At 43.0% G+C, this 24585-nt stretch overlaps 2 protein-coding genes across 2 annotated transcripts; one reads left to right on the top strand and one right to left on the bottom strand.

Moving 5' to 3' along the window:
- Nucleotides 1–400: 400 nt before the first annotated feature.
- On the bottom strand, nt 401–15548 carry adar (adenosine deaminase RNA specific). The gene is made up of 16 exons (XM_068569247.1): nt 15420–15548; nt 10330–12089; nt 9638–9963; nt 8773–8968; nt 8260–8462; nt 7738–7873; nt 7303–7535; nt 6850–7006; nt 6166–6334; nt 5819–5912; nt 5583–5699; nt 5298–5425; nt 4996–5178; nt 4756–4868; nt 4201–4334; nt 401–3608 (listed from the first exon to the last, which is right to left on the bottom strand). The coding sequence occupies exons 2-16, from the start codon at nt 11962–11964 to the stop codon at nt 3284–3286; spliced, it is 4149 nt and encodes a 1382-aa protein (XP_068425348.1). The 5' UTR covers nt 11965–12089; nt 15420–15548; the 3' UTR covers nt 401–3283.
- An 889-nt stretch (nt 15549–16437) lies between these two features.
- LOC137780895 (neuronal acetylcholine receptor subunit alpha-7-like) lies at nt 16438–24426 on the top strand. Its single transcript, XM_068569248.1, is given in 11 exon segments — nt 16438–16631; nt 16633–16730; nt 18032–18171; nt 18485–18529; nt 19513–19622; nt 19701–19780; nt 20035–20202; nt 20467–20661; nt 21110–21196; nt 21359–21468; nt 22191–24426. Coding segments are annotated over 11 exon segments (2103 nt in total). The 3' UTR covers nt 23067–24426.
- The last annotated feature ends 159 nt before the right edge of the window (nt 24427–24585 follow it).

Below are 24585 nucleotides of genomic sequence, written 5' to 3'. Positions count from 1 at the left end.
AAGCTGTAATCATGTGTCAGCCAACATATTGATAATGCTGGGATTCCACTGCTGGTCAGTCTCCTGTAATGAAACGAGCCATAAATGCCCCCCGGCATTAACAATACACTTACTTACAAGGCGCTACACCGATTGGCTGGCAGTATTGCTGCCATAATCCTGTCCCCGACAGAAATTGCTGTTGAACCGAAGACAATACCGGATCTAATGCTACACAGAGCCGATTCACAATTAAGACACTGAATATCACACCCAATGACAGCTCAGTATTACTGCATCCCATTCAGACACTGCTGAGACAGTGTGGAGTATCATGAGGCTTTGGCAGCACATAACTATCATCTCAGATAGAATGGACCAAGAATACACATTTTCAAGCTTTTTTATTTTGATCCTCATCTTCATGACTATGAGCTGCTTCACATCTTTTATATTTTGTTTATATCACATACCTGCTTACAATCACGACCCAAATAGTCTGTTTTTTTGTTTGTATATCTTGTATACATCTGGTTAGATGCCATTTGCAGCGTGCCATGATAATAAAGTTGAATCAAATGTACAACTCTGACTTACACCACCCGAAAAGAAATAGACGTAAATGTCAGACGCTTGAAAAATAATGGAATGAATTTAAGGAGTCCACGCAATATAAAGTACTACTTCATGAGTAAGACAAATGTCACTGATGAACAGATCGAGTATCACCTGGGGATGATTTCATGTAGCCGTTCGCCACATGCAGACACCCATACACCGCCCGCTGCCCTAAGGTGAGGACATGTTTCCATCTACTGATCCTTTGGAGCATTGCAATAGGCTCTTTGGAGGCCCGGCTGGACCTAAACGCCACCCTGAGGAAAGGAGCTCCAGCTGTAAACATGTGCATGTCATACCCACTCAAACTGTCAGACTAGAAAATATTTTCCCGTCATCGTTTTTGCATTGATGTAATTGAAAACGTTATCTTGGGCAAATAAATAAAACAGTATAACAGATACTGACACTCACTTTTTAATCATTTTCTTTAAACATTAGTAAAAAAAAAATGGCATATTTCTTTGCAGTTGAATTAAAAACAGAAATAAAACTGTAGATGATTTATAAAATATATACATTAAAATTATACAAATACATACACACTGACATATATACATCTTTATACGAAAACATCTGTTTGCATACAGTGGGGTTCAAAAGTCAGAGTCCACTACCAAAAACTTTACAGTTTCATAACTAAAACTAAACAAATCGAGATGTTCTTCTCTTAAAGCTTCATATTCAAAAACAGAAGTGCTGGTAAAAATCTAATTAAGGAAATCATTAAAAACCGCAAAGAAATACTAAAAATCTGTACTATGTTTCACCTGTAATTCCTAATACATTGGGTGCTAAAACTTGATAAAGGGTCGACTTGTTTTTAAGTCAGAGTCCAATGTCTTTATTCAGGCTCCAACAATAGCATGAATCACTGCTGAAGACGGTAACAAAGTCCTCAATTAAAACTTAACTTCAGGGCTTCAGAAGAAGAGAACTACACATAGCCCAAAGTCAGGTGCAACTATAGAGGCTTATCATAACTTTAAGTTTAAAACCTTTTTCCAATCAAAACAGTGGCTTTTTTAATCAAAAGCAAATACAAAAAATTAAAAAAAGATTCCGTAGTTACCAGACCTCAAACACAACAAGCATCTCATCTGAGACATATTGTAACATTAAGCTAACGGTACAGCTCTGATCTTAAAGAGAATTCAGAAATTCTAACCAAAAACAAAAATTAAATAAAACATAAAAACTACAAAATGCAATACTTTGAGAAATGTGTTTAACTTTCCATTTCTGTTGGTTATGAGTTTCTGGAACTGGGTTAAGGCTTTTGGACTCCACTGTAACATCTGCGTGGTCATGTATTTGTATTTACCCAATGTATATATTGCACCATCCATCTACATATAAAAAAAAACGACAAAGACCAGACTAAACACTTCGACAACAAAACTGTCCTCACGTAGCAGTCCTCAGAAACTGGCCATGCAAGAAAAAAAAGCCTGTTTGTATAAAGATGAAAAAAAAAGAAAAATACAAATTTAAACGTGTCACAGGACAGTTGATACTCTCCAGGATTAGATTGCATGGCCAGCTACCTATAAACATGTTTGCCAGAAGTGAAGATAAAAGTAGAAATAAACAAGCAATAAATGAAATAGTTTACTTCTTTGAGTTTGACATCATAAGTCTATAAAAAAAAAGAAATTATGGGATTGATCAATGATCCACTCTGACATATGCTATTGGTAACGAGAGTAACAACATATGGATGTCTCAAACGTTTAGTCAATGATCAGCGTAAAAGTTGGCATCGGTGTGATTTTGTCCATTGCAAGCTGTGTTGAGCAAGGACTAGTTTACTCGTGACATCCCTTTAGTGAGAGTGCAATTATCATAAATGGAGATTCCGCTGAGAGCGTCCCATCGTGTCTGCTTGCTGTTTTAAAAGCAGCTGCTTGCATTTCAATGCAGCAGAACCTATGGAGCAGAAACAATAATAAGCACTCCATGATCGAGGATGTTAACTTAAATTAACTTAATCACAGTTACAAATACTGCTGCAATGATGGGTCATATTAGGATGAAGGCCAATTAGCAGCACTTGTCAGCCACTTGAGTTCTCATGGCAAAATTAGGAAAAGGCCGTTTCAAGAGGCCAAGTCACTTGGGTCCAAACTGCACTTGCAATAGTCCAAACAAATGCAACATTAGTTAATATATCAAATAAAACAGAGACAAAATAAATGCCAGGTTATGCCAAACACTGCAATGACAAATGAAAAATTGACATTAAAACTTGAAACCAACCGAAGAGTGCAACCTGTATACAAGAAAAAAAAATATAAGTAATTGTTTTGCAAACTAATGTGACCCAGATTTGTAGCAGTGTTTACCGTGATGATTTCCTGACTTCAAACTAATTCCTTCTTCGTGTAGAGTTTACGTTATTCTGTGCAGCTGCTGGATCTCTCCACAGCTCCGTCAGCCTCTTGTGACCCCACTCGTCCTTCAGGCTTTACCCTCGCAAGCTTCCTCTTCTATTATGTCTCTTTCCATTACTATTCCTCCGCAGCCTTAAACCATGTTCATCAGAAGATACACTTCTGGCTGCTGCCTACGCATTGTTTGATTGTCTTTTTTCCATCATGTCCACCCTTTCAATCTGCCCTTGACTTGTGCTTTTCTTCTCCCTACATATTTAAATCACCCACTTGAAAATGCACTCTGCACCGTTCTATGCGTCCTCTTGCTTGAACTCCACTGCTCCTCCATTTCTACTGCTGCCATATCCCACAGGGACATTTGCTCCATTGTCCCCGTTTCCCTCCACTGATTCAAAGCTCTTCTCTTCTAGCGGCTTGCCTATCCAGGCGCCGTAGCCGTGGCCGCTGAGAGCGCGGAAGAAATGTTGCTTGGCTAGCTGGAAGGACATGGCCAACATCTTGGCCTGGGAGTAGCAGGGCAGCGCGAGGAGGTCAGTGCGGCCACTACGCTGGCACACAGAGCGAAACAGACAGAACAGGTTGGACTTGGACACTCTGGACACACAGAGTTTGTTCCTAGAGGAAAGACATCAGAGGGCTGTTTAGGAGGACAGTTGGAATGGAAAACATGACAACATTTCCTCTGATCATGCAGTGTTTTCTATTTAGCAAACCTTTCTGCCAGCTGCTCATTCTTCCAAAACAATTTAATTACAATTGAATGAAGCTTGTGGTTACTTGACAGTTTTTACTAAGCACTCTAGTTTATTCAAAATAATGTTGTCAATGGTGGTGAAGTGCTTACACAGAGTTTACTGAAAATAACGCAAATAAAAGTTTAACTGTGATTTCTTCAAAATAAGTCTTCTGGACTCTGGATTGTCTCTTCACAATGTTATGATGATTGATCAATGTCACAATGATCATCAACAACATATCTAGAAAGCGTTTAAGAGACAGAGCGAGCAAGCGAACAAAGATTGTTCAAATCAATCTTTGTCTTTGTCTGAGAAGAATTTACTTGAATCTGTTGAATGTTAATGCAGTGACTGCTTGAAAAGGACAACTAAACACTGAAGAGGACAATAACAGGCATTAACAAACAATTGAAAAGCTATTAATACACAATGCGTGTTGCCATCAAGGGAGAAAACAATGTGATGTATACCCATACTCATCCAGTTTGCCCTTGGTCCCGTCCAGCACTTCAACACTTTGCTGATCTGGAAAGCTCCAGTTCACACTGGACTCCTTGGTCTTGCCTGTGTGCCGTGTGGAGTCATACACACTCACCCTGCCCACCTACAGTCCAACCAGGTGTGGAGGAAGGAATGGGAAGAGAGAGAGAGAGAGAGAGCATATTTTGGTCAATCTAATTTAGCCCTTAAGTGCAAGTCAGCAATTCCAAACAGAGCGTGTCAAATTGGATGTTTATTGCATGTGTCAGTGTGACGGCTGCGTCAATTAAAAACAGTGTATTCAACCAAGAAATTGTTCAAAAACAGCGTTTCAACTGTATTTCTCGGGCATTTTGCCGAGCGATACGAGAGTGACCTACCTGCTTCTTTTTAATTGATAGATGAGCCAAATTTTAAGATGATGAGCAATGAAGTAACAGTTAAATAGGAGTGTTGGCAGCTCAATTAATAATATTTTGGAGAATGACCTCAATCGTCCCTGATTAATTTTCCCATTTGACATTGCCAAAAACATGTGCGGTTACCTCTGGGTGATTTAGCTTGAAAGGAGGAGGGAGACCTTCGGTGAACCCTTCACCGTCTCTGGCCAGCCGACAGCAAACTGCACGTGTGAGGTGACCGTGGCTGTACAAGTAGCCTGACAGATCAGAACAACAAAGACACAGAGAACAGAAACTTGAGACGAGACGCAGAGTCAGAGTGGCAACTCATCCAATTTCCCTCATGTTAACTCAAATGAACATATTGAAAACAGTATGTTTTACCAAGCGTGATTGACTTCAGGTAGATTGGATGCACGAAATGGGTGAGCAGTGCTCCTTGCAGACCCAGCACGTTCCAGCGCAGGATCTTATCGCTGCAGCTCATGGTTCGCAGCCGCTCACCGCGCTGGATGCCGTCCCACGTGGGCACAATGGCACTCGACTCCACGGGGATGGTGCCCTCGCCTGGCGCAAGCACAAACACACACATAGACAAAGGTCACAGGTGTTGCCTACATACTTACAAAATTGGCTTGCATGCGCTGCAAAAATGCAAAGACAAATGTGTCTACTTTATCTCTCACCGTTTTCTACTTTGGTCCGGAGCTTTCCCTGCTTCGCGTTCTCAAACAGAGGCTGATGGCCCTCGTCTTCATCTCCTGCTTCACTGCATGACTTGTCAAACAGAGCACCATCCCCACAAGGTGCCGTGCTTTGGGTAAAAGAGAAAGACAAGAGATACAGTATTAATATTACACAGTCTAAAAGAGGAGGAGGACCTCATTGATGTATCTGTGGGGAACGTGGGAGAGGGGTCAGGTGGCGGGGCGGGGGGGGGTTGAGTGAGGAAGAGAACGTCAGACTCCCACCTGATGTAGAGGTGAAAGGTGATGTCAGATTTGATTCTCAGTTTGTCATTCTCCACTGCTTCAAATATACTGTCGTCTGTTCCATCATAGTGCTTGATAAGCTCAATGTATAGAAACCTGAGAAGAACGGAAACGTCGCATTAGACTGATAGATAATATCCTGTGGGTTTTAAAGAGTCGAGTATTTTTCACAATAGGAAGAGAAATATGGATGAAAAAGCAAGATCTGTTTCTACCGAACAAAACCCCTTCTGGAGATGATTTCAGCATGGCAATCATTAACAGTGTCCCCTTTAAGGCTCAGCTCCTCCCCTTTAACGCAGCGATTTCCTGACGGGGAGAAAACAAAAAGAGAGGCAAATTCAATGTCAAAGTTCACAGCAACGCAACACACCTTCTTCTGCAGTGACCTGGTTCTGTTTTAGCTTGTTGAAAGTTTATACCTCAGATTACAGAAATCTATAAAACATACTCGCATCATGAAGAAATGCAGTGAAAAAGTAATTTGTACTTGTAACACAATTGTTTATACACTTCATTATTACAAACTCCCTTTGCATGTATGCTTAGGTAATGTATATACCAGTTCCCAGGCTGACAACAGTCCCCAGGCCCTCCCCCCTCCTCATGACGACGGTGGCCAGAATCTTGCGTCCCAGAAGGCTGTGCTGGATACGTGTGGTCAGGGCGTTGAAACGCTGGTGACTCAACATTGCTATCTGGTCATGCAAAGTGCTGCCACTCACTGGAAGCTAGAGAAAGGGATGTATATAGGACAGGACAGGCAAAATAGAAAGGAAAGGAGGATTATTAAATATTCGGTAGATCTGAAACTTATTTGACTGTGCAATCCAGTGACAAATCTGAATAGCTAACATAGTAAATTGTCAAAGCTTTTTCAAAAATATCTTAGGCTGCTAGAGTATGTGGTAGAAAAAAAACATGTGCAGCCAGAGAATGTGTAATGTTTGTTTGCTGTTGGTACAAATTCAGCACTTTCTATCGCTGCTACTGAGCTTAGACCTTCCAGTCAGGAGAACCGGTTTGCTTACTGTGAAACAACAGTGTGTGGAGTTATTGGCTCTGGGTGTAGTTTACTCCAAGTACGCATATGTTGGTATTTTGTCAGTGATTTGCTCAAGTGAGGGAGTTATAATTACATGCAGGTGTTGAGTGTAATTACATGATGTCCTGCCTCATCCCCATGGTGAGCCAGTGAAGGCTTATGCTCCATGATAGAGAATCTGAACCACTGTAAAGTTTGTACCTCAGCTGGGATAAGCTCCCCAGTGCGGGCTGCTCTCTCAGCCTCCCCGATCAGAACCCGTAGAGCTGCATCTGCTGCTTCCTGTTTTCCCTGCTTCTTATTGGACGCACACACTGGAGGGAACCAGCGTCCACCCAGCTTGGCCTGGTAGGTGAACCTGAGGAGGGGCAAAGAGAAAGGTAAATGGATAGTCATGGTTTTCGCACTTGAATAAACACAAATATCCATTCAAGCATTTTTTTTTCTTCGCATGTTAAGTGTAGCTAGAGCAACATAGCTTGATACAATAGCCTTTATTAATGTTCTAAAACTGAAGTATTATACATTAGTTTTTCTCAGGTCAACAAGGAATTTTCTGAGTACATGGTAACCAGGACAGTAAGAAATTCCTTTTATCCAGTATGTACGTGTTAATTGTGTGTGGGTTTTTTTGTACATTCAGTTCATACATACTTAGGCTCATGCGGTGGTCCAGACTGGCCCACTAGTCGAATCTCAGCGGCAAAGCCTCGGGCTCTAGCATACTCTAGAAGACCCGACACTGCATTGTTGTTCAAGTGGTTAATGAGATCTCCAACCCCTGCCTCGTGTGCTGCTCGCAACTCATCAGCAGTCAGAGGTGGCAAAGAGGGACATGTAGTCCCAGTACCATCACTATCACTGGAAGATCCCAGGGGCAACTGAGGCTGGGAAAGAGAGGAGGAAGAGGAAAAACCGTGATGTGAACAGTATTGCGGAAACGGCAGAACAGAGTGACAAAATCATTTTTCAGCCTGAATGATCTGGTGTTTTTCAAAGTAATTCCAGTCATTCTGGGGATGTGCAAAGTCCTTCTCTTTTGTCCCAAAATGAACCACTCAAGTTATTCTCTGCTTCTCACTTTCTCACCTTGTTGAGCTGCAGTCTCCCATCAGCCATTAATTCTTTTACGGCCTCCTCTGCTGCCAGCTGGCGGGCTGCCTTCTTGCTTGGAGCTGAGGCCTCAGTAAACAAGCTCTCTCCAACCTTCACCCTGTACATGAACCTGAACACAAGGCAAAGAGAGAAAAGATTATTTTCATGCTTTTCATCTGAGATCATAGATTATATCCCATGTGCCTGACTTTTCACCCTATATAAATGAGAAGATGCAACAGAATAGAACCTAACAGTGTTCAAGAAAGATGCATGCAGTTTTTAGAAAGTGACTCAATCAACACAAAAATGTATATTGCATCTACTAGCCGGCTGCCTGAAGGACAATACACAAAGTGGCAAAGAGTGACAAGACAGAGACGGTATTGTGTCTTTGTCAGCTGACTACAGTACTGAGAAAAGATGAAACATCAGCTGATCAACTGCTTCCCTGCAGGGGAACTTTCACTTTGGGGGAGAACATCATGCAAAGGGACAGATTCAGAGGGAGAGTACCTTGGGTCATGTGGTGGGCCTGCCTGCCCAGTGATGATGAACTCGATGGGGTTCCCGCTGCGCTGGCTGTACTCCATCAGGACAGACACCGGATTCTTCCCACCGGGCAGGGAGCGGGACAGCGGCTGGCAAGGTCCTTCCAATGTACCCATTCCTTCCTCACTCGTAGTCCCAAAAATTCCTGCTGCGCCTTCAGCTTGCCCCTAGTGGTCAGTGGAGGAGAAAAATACACTTAAATTATGAATGTTCTGTTTGGTGGGTGCAGTTAAAAAAAAAATCTATTGAAGAAAACTATTTAAATCACATATGCAAAATAATCACAAACAATAGTGATGGCCTCTACAACTTCTTAAACTTGACTGATGTATATTGACTGTTTGAAGTGTCTGCTCTGATGCTATAAATGTAGCAATAAACATGCTCAACTCGCATGTTGCTAAGTGCCTGACCAATCGCAGGTGTTTAAAGCAAGATTTGTCTGTCTTTAGGTGGATGATGGTGGCAACAACTTACACTGGTGTCTGGGAGTACATCCATCACTTGGTCCGCACTGACAGTATTTCCCTCGTCTGCCGTACTCGGCCCTTCCTGAATCTCTCCAATGAGAATGCGCAGGGTGGCAGCAGCGGCATCCTTTTTTGCAACTTTCTTACTTGAAGCTTCTGCGACAGGAAACAACCTTCTGTTGAGCATCACCTGCATACGAAATCTGACACAAAAAAAACAAAAAAAAACATACAGATGAGATACATTGATTGCCAACACATGATTAATTGAGCTGCTACCATTTTCCAAGACTACTGTGCTGCAAGTGTTATCGTGTTACAACCAATGTAATTTTCATTCTTAAATTGGCAACGTCATACGTCTTTATTACGACAACAGATTTATTTCTCAGACTTTGAATCGATAGCTTTGTCACTAGGTGCTCTACAGAAAGTAACAAACCTGTGGTTGGAAGAACATAAAATGATGTACGCACTAAAATAAAACAGTACAACACCCCACATGTGTAAAGTTGATCAATTTAAGGATGCACTGAGCCAACTTCTTCTTGTCTCATACCTAAACTAAGAATACCTCCTAATGCAGATCACTGCTCTGATGTCAATGATATGTTTTTCTCAGATTTAAAGTTGACATGAACCTAATTGGGTTGAATAAGAGGTTATTGTGCAGTATGTTGCCTCTTGTAACTCAATTAATGTAACATTGACGAGGACAACCTGAACCACTTTGCAAGGTCAGAAATGGCCCGGGTGCCTCACTACCTACATCTTAAAATTACAGCATGAAAACACAGACAAAAATGACAGATTAAGTGACTTTACTCAATTAAAACTTGACAGTAACAAACAGAATAGATTAAGAGACTAACCGAGGGTCGTGCGAGGGTCCTGACTGGTCGAGGAGCTGGAACTCACAGTTATGGCCCAGATACTGGGCATACTCCATGAGGCCGCTTACGGGGTTCTTCAGCCTCACCTCCTGCAATTTGGCCCACAGGTTCTGGGGAGGTGGAGCAGCCAGCGACACGGCTACAGTTCCCACAGAGTTGGCCTGCTCTGCTGCCAGTTTCCCAGCGTCTGTCTCTCTGCGAATGGCGTTGAGGAATTCTGGAATATCGTCATTAGCCCACTGCCCTTCGTTGTTCTCTTCATCTTTACACAAGGTGATGGAGGGGGGCTGGAATGAGGACTGGGACTTCAAAGGAAAAGTAGAAATAAAGGGTTAATAAAATCAGTGTCCAACTCAGATAACTTCATCTGAATACATCTAGTAAAAATGAACGATATTCTCTTGAATTGGTTGGATTAAGTAGCATTAAGACTAAAAACAGCAATGAAGTGCATTTCCGAAAACGTATACTATTCCTATAATCGTTGTATAGACTAGGCAATATTATCTGAGGAAAATAGTTTTGATTACCTTGAAAGTGTTGGCAGACATTTAAGTTGAACTATGAAATAGTTTCCATTTTGTCATTTCCAGTTATGCACATTCCTGTGAATTCATTTTCTTAATAACATTTAATAAATACAAAATGAAAAGCACAGGCATTTTACTTACCACCTCACTACTACGACTTTGCTCTGGCATCCAACCTTCTGGGAGTGGCAGTGGCTCGAGGCCTGGCATTGTCGGTAATGGTGACGACAGAAAGGCGGACTCTCCTCTTTTCTGATCTCTACTGGGTTCTGGGATCTGATCCCCCTCGCTACGGCTGCTCTTTGAGGCTTTAAGGCTCCTTTCCATCCTCTCTCTGCGGTGGGTGGAGAGCTCCCATGTGGGCGGGTTAGCGAGACTATTCTTAACGACTTCACCTTGCTTCTCCAGCGAGTAGAGGGTGGGATTGACCTGCTTGGTACCCCTAAGACCTAGATTTTTGGCGATGACAAGAGCAGTTGCCTCCCTTGAAGTCAGCAGGTACTGTAGAACTAGCTCCTTCTGTTCCGACATTGTGGGAAGTGCTGGATCAGGTGAGCTGGTAGTAATGGGATGTCGTTTCTCCTGGTGCTGACCTTTCGCTGGTGACTGGGACTCTTCAGAGGCACCTGACTCCGAAGAGGAGCAGGAAGAAGAACTGGATTCTGTGTCAGAGTTCTCTTCTTTGCTTTGTCCCCTGTTTACTGCTGTTCCTGTTTTTAGCGCAACCTTGGCATTAAGTTCTGGAGGGTGTCCTGAGCTGACACACAAATGGGAAGGTGGACTTCGTACTTTAGAGTTTCGATCTTCCTCGCCTCTGAGAGGTTGTCTGTAAAGACTCCACTCAGGAGGGAGGAGTCCTTGCTTCGAGGCTTTATGTGAGCGTTCCAACAAGTAAAGAGCCTGGTTGACTATCTTTTTGGGAAGATGCAGCTTTTTGGCTAACAATCTAGCAGAGATACCCTCACTTGGCCTCAAAGCAGCCAAAGCCCTCTGAACCTGGTCTTGGATGTCAGAATTAAGAGTGATGTCAACTTTGGTTGAGCGTGAACGTGCTGAACTTCTGGAGGCAGAATGTCTGTCGAACCTGTCTTCTCCTCTTTTTGGCCGGTCTCGATGAAGGGACAAAGTCTTAAAGTTTTCACATAAAGAATCTGTTGGGACGTGCCACTGTCTGCTGGAGTATGGGTTGTGGTTTGTACCATAAAACTGGTCTTGATTCAGGTGTCGAGGGCCTGTGTTGCCGCGCGGGGCGACTGGGTATACAGAAGTCTGGTCCTGACTATTCCCCCATCTACCTCTTAGGCTGTTATTGGTGTATGATGAATATTTACTGTATCTTGACTGGTGTTGATATGAGGAACTAGGACGCCTGTCTGAGACCCCTCCTCCTCCCCCTCCACGTTGACTGGCTCTGAACTGTGGCGCCTCAGAGCTGTGTCCTCTGAGGAACTCTGCTTGTTGGTACTGAAAGGAATTGGGAGCAGGATTGGGACCGTGATTCTGATTATATGAGAAGTTAGGACCCTCTGATTTAGGGTCCACTTTACTGTACTTTGGTGGAGCGGAGGGGATGAGAGAAGGAGCTGGGGGCGGCTGTATGGGCACTACGGGACGGGCAGGGCTGTTGTGGTAACTTGAAAACGAGTTCTGCTGTGGGCCAGCTCTGGGGTAGAGTGAGGATGGGCCAGGTCTGAAGTAATTCTCGTTGGCCTGGGAGTCGGGTGGTGGATGCCTGTTGTAGTGTTCTTTGAGAGGCCCTCCTCTACCTCTGCTCATAGCGCAGGGGTTGAGTGAAGGGGGCCGTGCGGTTTAATGTGTAGCTTCCTTTATAGGTGTAGGTCCTCAAGCACAAACAGCAGAGCCTGATGGAAAGTCCAGCCAGGCCAATAACAGCAGAGCACCTGAAAAACAAAGAACAATGTTAGGAGAATATAAATAGGAATTAAATAATTATAATCTAATCAAGTAAAGGTCAGCAGCAGAATGGAAGGCAAGAGAAAGTGTTGTTCATGCCGATAACACAAGTTGTGGCATTCGCTGGCAAATCTCCAACCTGCTCTAAAGTGCTTGGATAACTCAGTGAATCTATACCAGCGTCAAATATGTAATCCGAAAGTCTTGTCCCCATGAAATGCAGAATAAAATACACAGCAGACATTTAAATAGCTGGGTCTTATGGTAAGACAAGCTTATGTGTGGAAGATATGCGCCAACGTACACCTACAATGTCAACGTTGCTTCTTCCGATTACACCCAACCAGTCTACAAGAATACCGCAGGGTGACATATTGTCTCCCCCAGTCAAACTGAAACCTAATCCCAGGGTAAAAGGATGGTGATTAATAATTCAGAACTTCTTGTGACTATTCTGTTTTATTTCTGGCCTTACAAATTATTGCTGTATCTTGATCCATAGCAGACAGGAAAAGTGAGACACTGATGCAGACAAAAAGGACAAATCCAAGGACAGCGCTGCCTGTCAGTGACAAGCTGTGGACAGAAAACTATGCAGTTGCTAGCTGACGTCTTGACTATAACAGAGAAGGTTTTGCAGGGATAGGTTCATATCTTCCTCCAAAAACACAAATGAACAAAGAAGAATTCCAATATCCTTCTTTGGTACAACAAACATGGATTCAGCACTCAACTTCAACACTCAATAATGGTGAGAGTGACAACAAGTAAACACCCAATACTGAGTCAGGTTTCAAACCCCCCAGCCCAGTCAGCATCATAGCTCTGTCACAATGAGCTGAGCAAGTCTGAACACTGCCACATTAATAGAGAACACCATAGTGTTGGTCCATCACAGTAATGGGGCCCGACAGGTCCGGCAGCCCAGGGGCCAAACCAGGCTGGAACTGACTCATCTTGACCCTGATGCAAGGCAACAGTTGACAGCCAAAAAAACAACTGTGTTTTTCTGAATCCAGTCCATTATGATCCTCACTGTTTTGATCCGCAGGAGACGACAACGGATGAATCAACTTCTGTGCACACTTCATGCTGTTATGTCAAGACACAGAACAATACACCCAATGCACTGTCTGATGTCCACAGTGCCCGCTTCTGCCATCCCCGAGACCTCTGTGTTCGCTATCAACATAGCAGTGCAGAAATTGAACTTGGTAGTGGTCTGAATTGTGTGCACACATCTTCACAAGCACATGCAACATACCACATTTACTGGGATTAAAAAGGGCCAAATGAGTCCACAAACTCGTTCGGATCTCACCTGAGTATCTCAAATAAAGGCGGCAGCGATGAAAAAAAGTGGGCGTTTGTAAAGTTGCTGCTCCTGTAACCTCCCTTTGACCAGATGATTCAAACCGAGACCGGGAAAAACAATAGCAACTCTCAATACATAAACACGTAACGTAAGCAGGGAACCGGTTGTAGGTTAGACAAAAATGTAAACATATTTCTGAAACGGCAAACACGTAATCCAAAGCGCATGGACTTCAGTCTTAGATGAGCAGGTCTTTTCTGTAGCTTCCACTTTGAAAACGTCAATGATGTCGCTCGCTTATAAAGCCTGTACGTAATGATTATAAAACAGGTTGCTAACTATTGCAACAAGAAAGTTGGGGGAGGACCACGACATGACCGTGTAAAAGGAAACAGGCACGAGGTAAGTTTCGATTTCATTTCTGACAAGTTAGGTTTCCGTTCTCGGTCACGTGACCCGCAGACTTGCCAACAATGGCAGGGATGACTTAAATAAGTTTCTGCTCCGTGTAGCTCAAAAACGTGTAGCTCTTCTGTGGCGGTCGTTTCATAACAAAGGTCGCCCTGTGGTCCATCTCAACAACAATCAATGTGCCTATGTTACTGTCGCGCTACAAGGACATCCTCTAGTTAAAGCATGCCGTCTACAGAGAGGACAGACGTTACGTGATCAGATCATATTCTCACATCAAATATAAAACAGAGAGAGAGAGAGAAAGAGAGAGAGAAAGAGAGAGAGAGAGAGAGAGAGAGAGAGAGAGAGAGAGAGAGAGAGAGAGAGAGAGAGAGAGAGAGAGAGAGAGATGGCGACAGTAATGCAATAGACTTGGGGAAATATAGATATCACAGTAAACGTTGAGATCTTGTTACTGGATTGTGTTAGGATGGAAAAAACAATGTAAGTGTACCACGCAGTGAAGGTCACCATCACAAACAAGTGTAGCTCTGACACGTGTTGTATCTAAAACAACAATCTAGCTAATTTCCACACACAGATCTAATAACTAAAATGCAGCTTGACCCAAAAAGTAAATCTCCATTAAAGCTCAAGTTTACCATCAGTAAGAGTGATTTCCCATCATTTGTGATTCAGTAAATGCGCCCGATCCCCGTATGATTATTAACAAAAGTGAATTGAATTAAATATATACACAACGTTACAGTGACTATTACAAAAAACTATTGTGGTATTTAACACAAACTTAGTTTGAAAGGGGGTCTCAAGTTTCTACACAAACACCGAAACAGAAAACACGTAACAACGTAGTCTGAGGCGAAGTCCCCATGTGTAGCACAACGAGGTAGGGGATTGAGCCGATGATTGACCATATTTATGGTATTTGCAGTATTACAAACTTGGTGTCTGTAGCAAAATGCAATGTCTCCCAGTCGTTCTCCATCTAACTATGCACACAATTGCGAAAACTTTAAGCGCATGTATCAACAAAGCTCAAACTCTGGGCACAGTTGTTTTCACTCAGAAATAGAAGTTTCCCGCTTCAATTCCTCGTGTTAGTCAGATATAGCAATCTGACGCTTTGGATTAATTCATCAGTGGGGTTCTGTTATGGAAAACAGATGGATACATACACCTTTATGGGAGGGCTAACGTTAATCACCAAGGGCAGCGGATGAAGCTCGAAAGCCCTTTGCCGTCATCCCTTTCGTTTATATTAGACGTGTTTTCAGGAGTATGACGCGTCGACGTGAGCAGCTACAGGTCGGACGTGTTGCTGGCTTTTAAAACCAACGCATCACGTGTGTTCGGACCGTTGCCCTCGGAGTGCGATACGGTAAAACCATGGTAACGCTGTTCGCGGCAGCCGACTGCACGTCGTTGCTCCTCCAGCTAACGTGAGCTAGCATGCTAGCTTATGACCAGAAGCGGTGCACTGCACCATTTCTAACTACCGCACATTGCCTGTTCACGGAACGCATACAAAACACACTTCACCAAAGCTGTTAACACAATTAAAAGAACAACAACGGCTTCGCTTGTTTACCTGAACTCGCAGTGTTTCGGCTCAGTGGCTCGTGTTGCTGTGCGGTTCGTTAATGCGGTGGTGCGGCGATACCATGGACAAACAATCAAAGAACTGGTGCGCGAAAAAGTGATGATTATTGATCGCGACCGACACAGAGCTCCGCGTCGCATTTCGATGACGCATCCACATGGGCAAGGTTCGAATATTTTGCAGCGGTGTCCTCTGAATGCTTTACTGTAACATTTAAAGTTGCATACTTTTGATGGAAAAAGCTTGACAGTCACCTGATCAAAGAGCTAAAATACTACTAAATTTGTGGCACTCCATATGTATCAAAGGGAAGCAGGAATATGCTTATGTAAATTCTATCAGACCGTAATAAAAATGGAGAGCGAGACATGGTCTATTCGGTTCAATTCTGACTATGCAGATCCTCTACGGTAAAAAAAAAAAATCTAGAGATGTTTGTTCGATCACAATCATTGTGTTCATGATATTGAGAGCTTTTTAGGAGACCACAGATTATATCTTGCAAAATACATGTTGCACTTTGCTAACATATCCAGTGGGTGTCACCATTACTCGGTGAATGTACTGATGCCAGATGAGTTACAGAAGAAACCAAAGCAACTTTTGAATATTGCTTGCTGGTGAAGATTAGAAAAGGACTGTAATGTAATAACTTTAAATTGTTGTTCCTAAATTGTTTCCTTGGCATGTGTTTACATTAATGACATTCAAATTTTTGCTCCATTAATTTTCCTCCCAAACTTTGAAGACACCTGGATTACTGCTGCAATATATTCCCATGAATTGGATCCATGGCTCTCAAAAATGCAATGTCCTCTTTGAGCTCCAAGACCAGGGGGATAAAACAGTGAGTAAGTTCGAGGGAAAATTACAGATGGTGACTGATGTGATGGCAGATAACCCCATATCAGAAAGTCTGCAAGAATTAATGAGCATGAACTACAGAGAGTGACTTTGAGCTGTTGATCGGGTGGTGCACAGATCTCTGTATGCGACTGACTCTTACATGCAACATTTCCCTCTTCAGAGGAGTATTCGTTTCACTGCATCTCTCACACACTGCCTCTCTTGCTCTCTCTCTTCCCCTCCCTTTACCTTCTCCCTGCACTCTCTCCATTTGTTTTCCACAATCCTTCACCCTCTTCAGCGCACGCTCTCCATCTCACTCTCCCCATTTTCCTCCTCCCTCCTCTTCTCTCCATTTCTCCCCTTTTCACTCTTTCGTTGTTTATCCCGAGGAATGCAGTATGTGGCAGGCTTTGGCTCTCTGGCTGTTGATACTCGCTACTCTGCTCCGGGGTGAGTGACTTTCATTGGTGCTTTGAGTGATACTGTGCTCGAACAAGTGTGTGTTTTCTGGGCTGTATATACTGTATGTGCTCTTGCATGTCTAGTGCAAGCAAGCACTGTGTTCTGCACTCAGCAGCTTATTTCAACACCACGAGAGAGTCTGCTGATGTGTAGGCAGACAGAAATAAATGGATTTTTGTAATGGGCAAGCAGCAGTATGAAATGCAATCTTATTTACTGCAAATTGCAAAGCTGAGCTGTGCATTTATTTTGTTAGGTAAGACAATACTGTGGTTGATGGACAGATAGATACATGGATACATTGTAAATCTCTCTCTCTCTCTCTCTCTCTCTCTCTCTCTCTCTCTCTGGAGAAGAGAGAGAGGATTATAAAGCAGCTAATGGTTAATATACTATGGCTTGACGGAAGAACTATTTATCTGAATCGTAGACATATATGTGGAGTCATATTGTTATTAATTAAGGTTGAGTAAATTAATATAGATTTGACGCCATGCAGTAAGTGCATTAATCTAACACCATTTAGCACTTCTACTGAAGTGGCATGTGCTATTTGCCGGTTTAAAGTGTATACATATTTTTTTTTATCCATTTAATGTGCCTCTTGCACTAATCGCTCTCTCCACATCAAAGTTGTTGTCTTGAGGAGAATGGATCAAAAGTGAATTAAGGGCTTTGTGAAGTTATAGGGCGAAAGGCAGAGTTAGTTCAATGTGGTGTGTCTGTCTGGGGTGTTTCTGTGTTTAATGGCTTCACTATTTCCTGCATGAAATGAATCTGACATTTTTACAGCGGTTGGAAAGATTGTGACTGATGGTGATCAATCAGATACTTAATTGATGTGGAGGAACAGGATTCTTTCTCTCTGGTCTCCTGCCTTCTTTCCTCATGTTTTCTCACACATTTTCACTTTGTGTTCTCTTGCCCTGTGTAATCCACTGCTGTACATTTCTCTGCGCTCCATCTTTAAAACATTATCCTTTCCTTTACCCCCTAAAAGCCCACTCTCTGTTTTACCTCTATTGGAGCATGTCTACTCTCCCTCTGTTAGTGTTGTTCTCCTTCTCTATCATTTACCTGGCCCTCAATTTCTACACCACTTTTCCACAAACTATCCATCAATCCTCGTAATAAGACTATTTTACAGGTATTGCTCTCTTTCTTCAGTGCTTTCTTGTCTTCCCTGGCACAGCTTTCTCTTTGTAACGGTCACCTTTTTCTCTTGCTCTTTTGTGATTCAACTCTCATCTTTTCCTCCCATCCATTGAATTCCCCTCTCCCTCATTCAGTATCAGTGCAGGGTCCACACCAGCGGTTTCTGCTCAGGGAGCTGCTGAAGGACTACAACCCCATGGAGAGGCCGGTGGCCAACGACTCCCAGAGTCTCACTGTTCAGTTCTCCTTTACTCTGATGCAGGTCATGGATGTGGTAGGCACGGCCAACATGTTCCATAAACATGAACATACAACCATGCAAGTGCATTCAAAAGTTAAGCTAAAACTAATACGTGTCATCCCTCTGAAATGATCAAATCAGCCAAACTTAGAAGTATGTATTTTGCTGCAGCAAAAAAAAGAGAGAAATGTCATGCTAGAAAGACTGAAGAAACCCACTTGATTTTTTTAAAATCATAGAAGCTTTTGTTAAATATAGGATTGCATTGAACATAGAATGAGGACTGGATTTGCATGGCCATTATAGGCATGAATGTTAAAGTCACTGTTGTTTTGTGTTATGAAAGGATGAAAGGAACCAGATCCTCACCACTAATGCCTGGCTGCAGATGGTGAGTGTTATGAATAACATTAACTGTGATACTGATCTATGTGGTGAAAATCCTTGTGTATGCCTCATTGTGAATATCATGAGAATACACCAGGCTATTTGTCTCTGTCACGTCAATCTTAATTTTAGAGCCCAAAATCGCAAATCAGGCTTATGTGTATCACCCCGTGTTTTTGTGCTTTCTCAGTGTTTCCTGATTGTTTATTTCCTTCACCTGTTGCCATTCCAGACTCCTCCCTCATTGTGTGCCTTTCCACTGTGTGATTGTAAAGCCTTGATTGTTCCCACCTGTGTCTTGTTGCAGGTCTTCCATTACATTACAGTTAGCTGACGCTTTTATCCAAAGGGACTCACATTTTGGCTCTAAACAACGTAGACACAGCAACAGGGAGCAATCAGGGTTAAGTGTCTTGCTCAAGGACACGACAACGTGAAATAGCGAAGCCGGGGTTCGAACCACCCATTCTTTTTTCGAAAGACGGACATGCTATCAACCGCGCCCGTGTGTATTTAGTCTGTCTTTCCCTAGTCAGTTGCAGGATTGTCGTCTTTGTCTCCTATGTATGTACGTTGCTGTCGAGCTGTAGTTGTTAGTTTTGTTTTTCGAGTGTTTGTTTCCCGTACCAGTCTTTTCCCTTGGTTTTGTAACTTTGTTCAATTAAGCACCTTTTGATTTTGCCTACCCCGTGACTCCTGTCATCTCCTCCTGACTCTCTGCCCCACCACAACGTGACATTATAGTGCTTTACAATTTGTGCAGCATGCAGCACCTTCTGCCCTTCTGCCCGTAATTTGAATTGTACGAAAAAAATCCAAATATCACAAGATGAGCAGGAAAAGCAACAAAAGAGCCATTCGAGTAGAATGAAACTACAATAAATAAACAAATAACAATATGGAAAATTAGAACGCCTGTCCATGTGTTGTGCATGTTATGTTTATTGTGTTAATATGTAAAACCCATGTTGTGCTTGTGTATTCCAGCAATGGTATGACCACTACCTCCAGTGGAACCAGTCAGAGTATCCTGGAGTTAAGAACTTGCGGTTCACTGCTGACCAGGTCTGGACACCTGACATCTTACTTTACAACAGGTATGTGTGGAATATCAGCGCACAGACCCCCAGTGCTGCTGCGGAGCTCTAAACTATCTCCCCTGTGTTACCTTCCAGTGCCCATGATAAGTTCGATGCCACCTTCAAGACCAACGTGCTTGTTAACTCCAGTGGCTTCTGTGAGTACCTGCCTCCAGGTGAGTTCTTATGCATCTTGCCCTCAAAACCAAACTACATCTTCAGTCACTCTGCACACGTAGCGCATAACTCATGCTGTGGCAAATTAATTCAACAAATATTTACTGCAATCTAATATTTTCTTCTTCACTGGCTTCCAGGTGGCTGCAACTAACGACTTGTTTTTTTCAAATAACATCTTGGGGTTGAATTAACTTGACCTTGATATCAACTTCCCATTCACTTTGAACTATTTTCCCTGCTTTTTTCCAAGGAATATTTGTCAGTACATGTACCGTGGACGTGCGATGGTTTCCATTTGATATCCAGCGCTGTGAACTAAAGTTTGGCTCCTGGACCTTTGATGGCTGGCTGCTAGATCTCCAGATGAAGGAGGCAGATGTGTCAGGATACATGACCAACGGAGAGTGGGACCTCGTGGGTAAGACAGGCTGTTGAGGCCCTGGAAGACAAACAGTGTTGCTAAGTAACTGAGCTTGCATTACCGACCGCATGATTTACCATGAGATACCATCATTGGTTTTCATGAAACTAGATCTTTCCCTCAACACTCCTGTTCAATAACATCTTTTATGATGCTGGTCCTACGTCAGAGCTTCTTGATATTCTTCTCATTTCACGCCCTCACTAGAATATTATAATGCCGTCTTTTGCGGCACCTGCGCCTTTTTCTCCACCGCCTCAGAGGTCCCCGGAGGTCGCCACGAAGTTTTCTATGACTGCTGTCCAGAGCCCTACACCGATATCACCTTTGTGGTGACTTTACGAAGAAGGACTTTGTTTTACGCTCTCAATCTCCTCATCCCCTGTGTGCTTCTCTCCTCCATGACTCTGGTGGTTTTCCTGCTCCCTGCCAACTCAGGGGAGAAGATTAGCCTGGGTGAGTAATAAGAATAAGAGGGTGGAGAAGAACAGTCGTGAGATGTTATATGAGATACATAAAACTAGATGTGTGACTGCTGGGAGATAACATACATTTGTCATTCCGTCCTCGTGAAAGCGTTGGATTATTTCACTCTTTGAGTGTTTCTCTTCCAATCTCTCTGTCAAAATGACTGGAGAACTTTCGATCAGCTAAGCAGAGCTTTTGTAGTATGTTGGAAAGGGCCGCGATGTAGAGGCAGAGAATAGACAGAGACAAGGCCAGAGGGACTATGAGAAAGACTACCATTGTATGAATTTTTCTATGGTCAGACCGACCAAGACGCCTTGTGCACCATACTAAATATACTGTCTCACGAAGCGCACTCTTACTTTCTTCTCGTGAGGATTCTGTCTTCTTTTTTGTTGCATCCCACTACCCCCTGGTGTCCGGTTTCTGCCTTCAGGCATCACGGTTCTGCTTTCTTTGACTGTCTTCATGCTGATGGTTGCAGAGATTATGCCCGCCACTTCAGATTCTGTGCCCCTGATAGGTCAGTTTCTTACTGCATATGTACATATGTATATCTGTCACGGACAGATATATGTTTGTACGTATGGTGTATGGTTTTGGTGGGGCGACTTGACACTTTTCATAGCTTACAGATCGTCAGCAGTCTAATGAGTGAGACGTGCCTCCTTCCTGCCTTTCTCAGGTCAGTACTTTGCAAGCACCATGGTGATTGTCGGGATGTCAGTCGCAGCCACAGTCATCGTTCTTCAGTTCCATCACCACAACCCCAACAGTGGAAACATGCCACATTGGGTAAGTGTGATAATTATAATACAATAATACACTTTATTCATGGATAAATTTTCTAAACAATATCCAAACGAATATTGTCACCTTCCTTTTGACTAAAATGATTTTCTATTTTTTATTTTATAGTCCAGAGGCAGCTTGTGTTCCTCTATTACATTAGGTCAAGTGTTTTGTGTTTTTCTGAAAAACCTGTAAAAAGGACATAAGCCATTATTCTAGCAAGGTGACAATATGGAAAATACTCAATAGTACAATGAAGAGCAAAAAACAACAAGAAACTTGATAAAATTGATGAAATAAGCGGCAGCCAAATGAATGGAAGCTGTTCAATGTGCTTAAAAGTTATGAATTCTAAAACGAACAGACAAGCCAGTGTTGAGAAGCAAAAACAGATGTAATAGTATCCTATCTCTTAGTTCTGGTTAAAAGCCTGGGGCTGAGTTTTATAGCCTGTCTAAATATATTTGATCAAGGCAGGTGAACGCACTCTGCATATTAAAGTTAAGAAAAAAGTATGTATGAGGTTTTACGAAGTCAAGACAACATGCTAGTATACTGATGCATTTAAGATGGTGTAAAATATAGTGTCAAGATTAAAAACTACAGGTTCAATGTGGCTTGATGCGATTACGGTTTAACCTGATTAGCAATATGTTGAAGGCCAATTAAGACCACAAAGAAACGTTAAAGAGGTTTCTTCTCACCAGTGTTTGTGTCCTTGCCAGGTGCACTTGGTTCTGCTGCAGTGGGTTCCTTGGTTTCTGCGGATGAAGCGTCCAGGAGAGGGAGGGGAGCCGCCTCTTTCCAGCTGCCAAGTAGACTCTCAGAGCAAGACCCTGTCCTCTCCTACCACCACCACCACTACCACCACCATCCCCACGCCAGTGCCCTCTATCCCCCCACAGAGCCTCAACTCCCTGCAGGCCAGCCTTGCTCAGCTCAACCACCCTCTGTCATACCCACCGACCCACCGGCCCAACTCTCAAGCTGTTATCCTCCCTAATCCCGTCCAAAGAGATCCCAGCCTCAATCCACATCCACAGCCCAACGGCCATCTGCTTTACATGGGCTTCCAGACCACTGCGGAGCTGGAGCCAGTTCACAGGAACAGAGCCACAAGTCACAGGAGATTCAGCAATGGACTTGGTGGTGAAGGAGAGGGAGCTGAGGCAGGGAGAGGAGGAGCAGCTGGAGATACACCTGTCCATCAACACATCCAATCTTCCAAGTTTGGGAGCCCCCCACAAGAAACTCCACTGTCCCCGGAGCCTGATCCATTAATCACATCCTCTGGACCCTGCGGCATAGAGGCTGGGGTTGGAGCAGGGAGATCAGCAGCTATACATACTCACAGCGGTGTGAGCCGATCTGTGGCAGTAGACCACCAGCTGCAGGCTCTTCTGATGGAGGTGCAGTTTTTAGTCGAACGTGTTAAGGAGCAGGACCGGCAGCTCAGTTTGGCAGAGCAGTGGCAGTTTGCTGCGGCTGTCATCGACCGCCTGTGCCTAATGGGATTCAGTGTTTTCAACATCATCTGTACCATCGCTATTCTCATGGCTGCACCCAACTTTGGAGAGGCTCTGTCAAAAGATTTCCTCTGACAGACTAAAAAAACAAGATTTGTTGGAAGCACAATGGCTGCTAATGACACTGGGACATACAACAGCAGATATTCCTATTCAGTAAGGATTAGACTGTGACGCAGAGATGTTATGATGCTATTTTTTTGTGTATTCCATTTTTTTTTACAATATACCTGATGATGCTCACATTTACTGTTCTCACATCCTCTTTGCAATGGTTTCTATGAAGGTTTGATGTCTTTGTTCCCTTGTAAAAATATTTGACAGTGAAATATGAAATGCAGAGTTTTGTGAATGAGGATTTGAAAGAAATTCTCCTATCATCACCGAATGTATGTTATCACTGGGAAGCATGACTTTATAACAAATTTGGTAAAGTACTTGCACTGCCGCCTTTGAATCCTACATGAAGATGCCAAGTAGAGAAACTGGACACTGATGTGCTGCATGTAAACCTGCATTTCCTGACAATACCAGAGTCTCTGTGTGCTGTTACACACTTCCCAAAAATACTATTCATACAGCTGTACACAGTTAGTTACCACTGGTAGGTTTCTTTTCAGGACTACATTTTTTTAATTTTAGAATTTTTTTCCCCCCATGGTTTCCTTCTCAACAGGATGCCATTGCTATTCACTTTAGCTGTATAGTACAATGAAGTAAAAACATACTACACCTAGAAAACTACCCTGTATTAGCCATAAAGGTTGGTTAAAAATATATTTGTTGAACCTTTATTCAACCAGGATATGTCCCATCGGCCAAGAGTTTTCTTTTTAAAGGACTACTGGCCAACATATGCAGCAGCACAAGATAAAAGTGAACAGACACAACACAGAAGAACAGACAATAGAACAATATAATGTCACAAGGAACAAAGTGTAATACAAGCCATGCATCCAAACAGTCAGTTTAAACTCCCCAATGATTCTGTCTCCTTATCTTTTCAAATGGATTTGTTATTCACTTTCTGTCAAATTAAACTGTACAATGACATGCTATCTCAGCTGAGGGGATTGTCTCTCTCTCTCTCTCTCTCTCTCTCTCTCTCTCTCTCTCTCTCTCTCTCTCTCTCTCTCTCTCTCTCTCTCTCTCTCTCTCTCCCCCCAAATATGGGATACACTTTGACTGTCACATCGATAGCAAACATTTCAAAGCTCTGGTTTTATTCATAACATGGAACAATATTGTCTTTCTGTACAACACACACACCACAGCAGCACACCATCTGAATCACCCTTTTGTGTATTGAGAAAAAAATATAATCTCTATGACCCTGGCTGTACCCTGAGTGTAAATCGCGCCATACATTTTGCAGGAGTGTTGGACGCTCTGAATGCCAATGAGTTGTGACGGACCGAGCTGTGAACATTGTGAAATAAACAGACTTGTGTTTTGTACTCTCGAGACGTGCAGCAAATGCTCTATTCTCTGGCTCTCCTCCCTTTGATTGAGTTTCAAAAGGACACAGAAACAGAGGACAGGACGAGTGAGGGAGCGGGTGCGTGGTGTGAGAGGAAAAAGAGCAAGTGAGGGG

This window comes from Clinocottus analis, unplaced genomic scaffold (genome assembly GCF_023055335.1).
Source record: "Clinocottus analis isolate CAN_PGR_092001 unplaced genomic scaffold, fCliAna1.0.p SCAF_9, whole genome shotgun sequence".
In the NCBI taxonomy this organism is placed as follows: Eukaryota; Metazoa; Chordata; class Actinopteri; order Perciformes; family Cottidae; genus Clinocottus; species Clinocottus analis.
The sequence above is the reverse complement of the archived record's forward strand: the minus strand, read 5'-3'. Positions and strand labels throughout refer to the sequence as shown.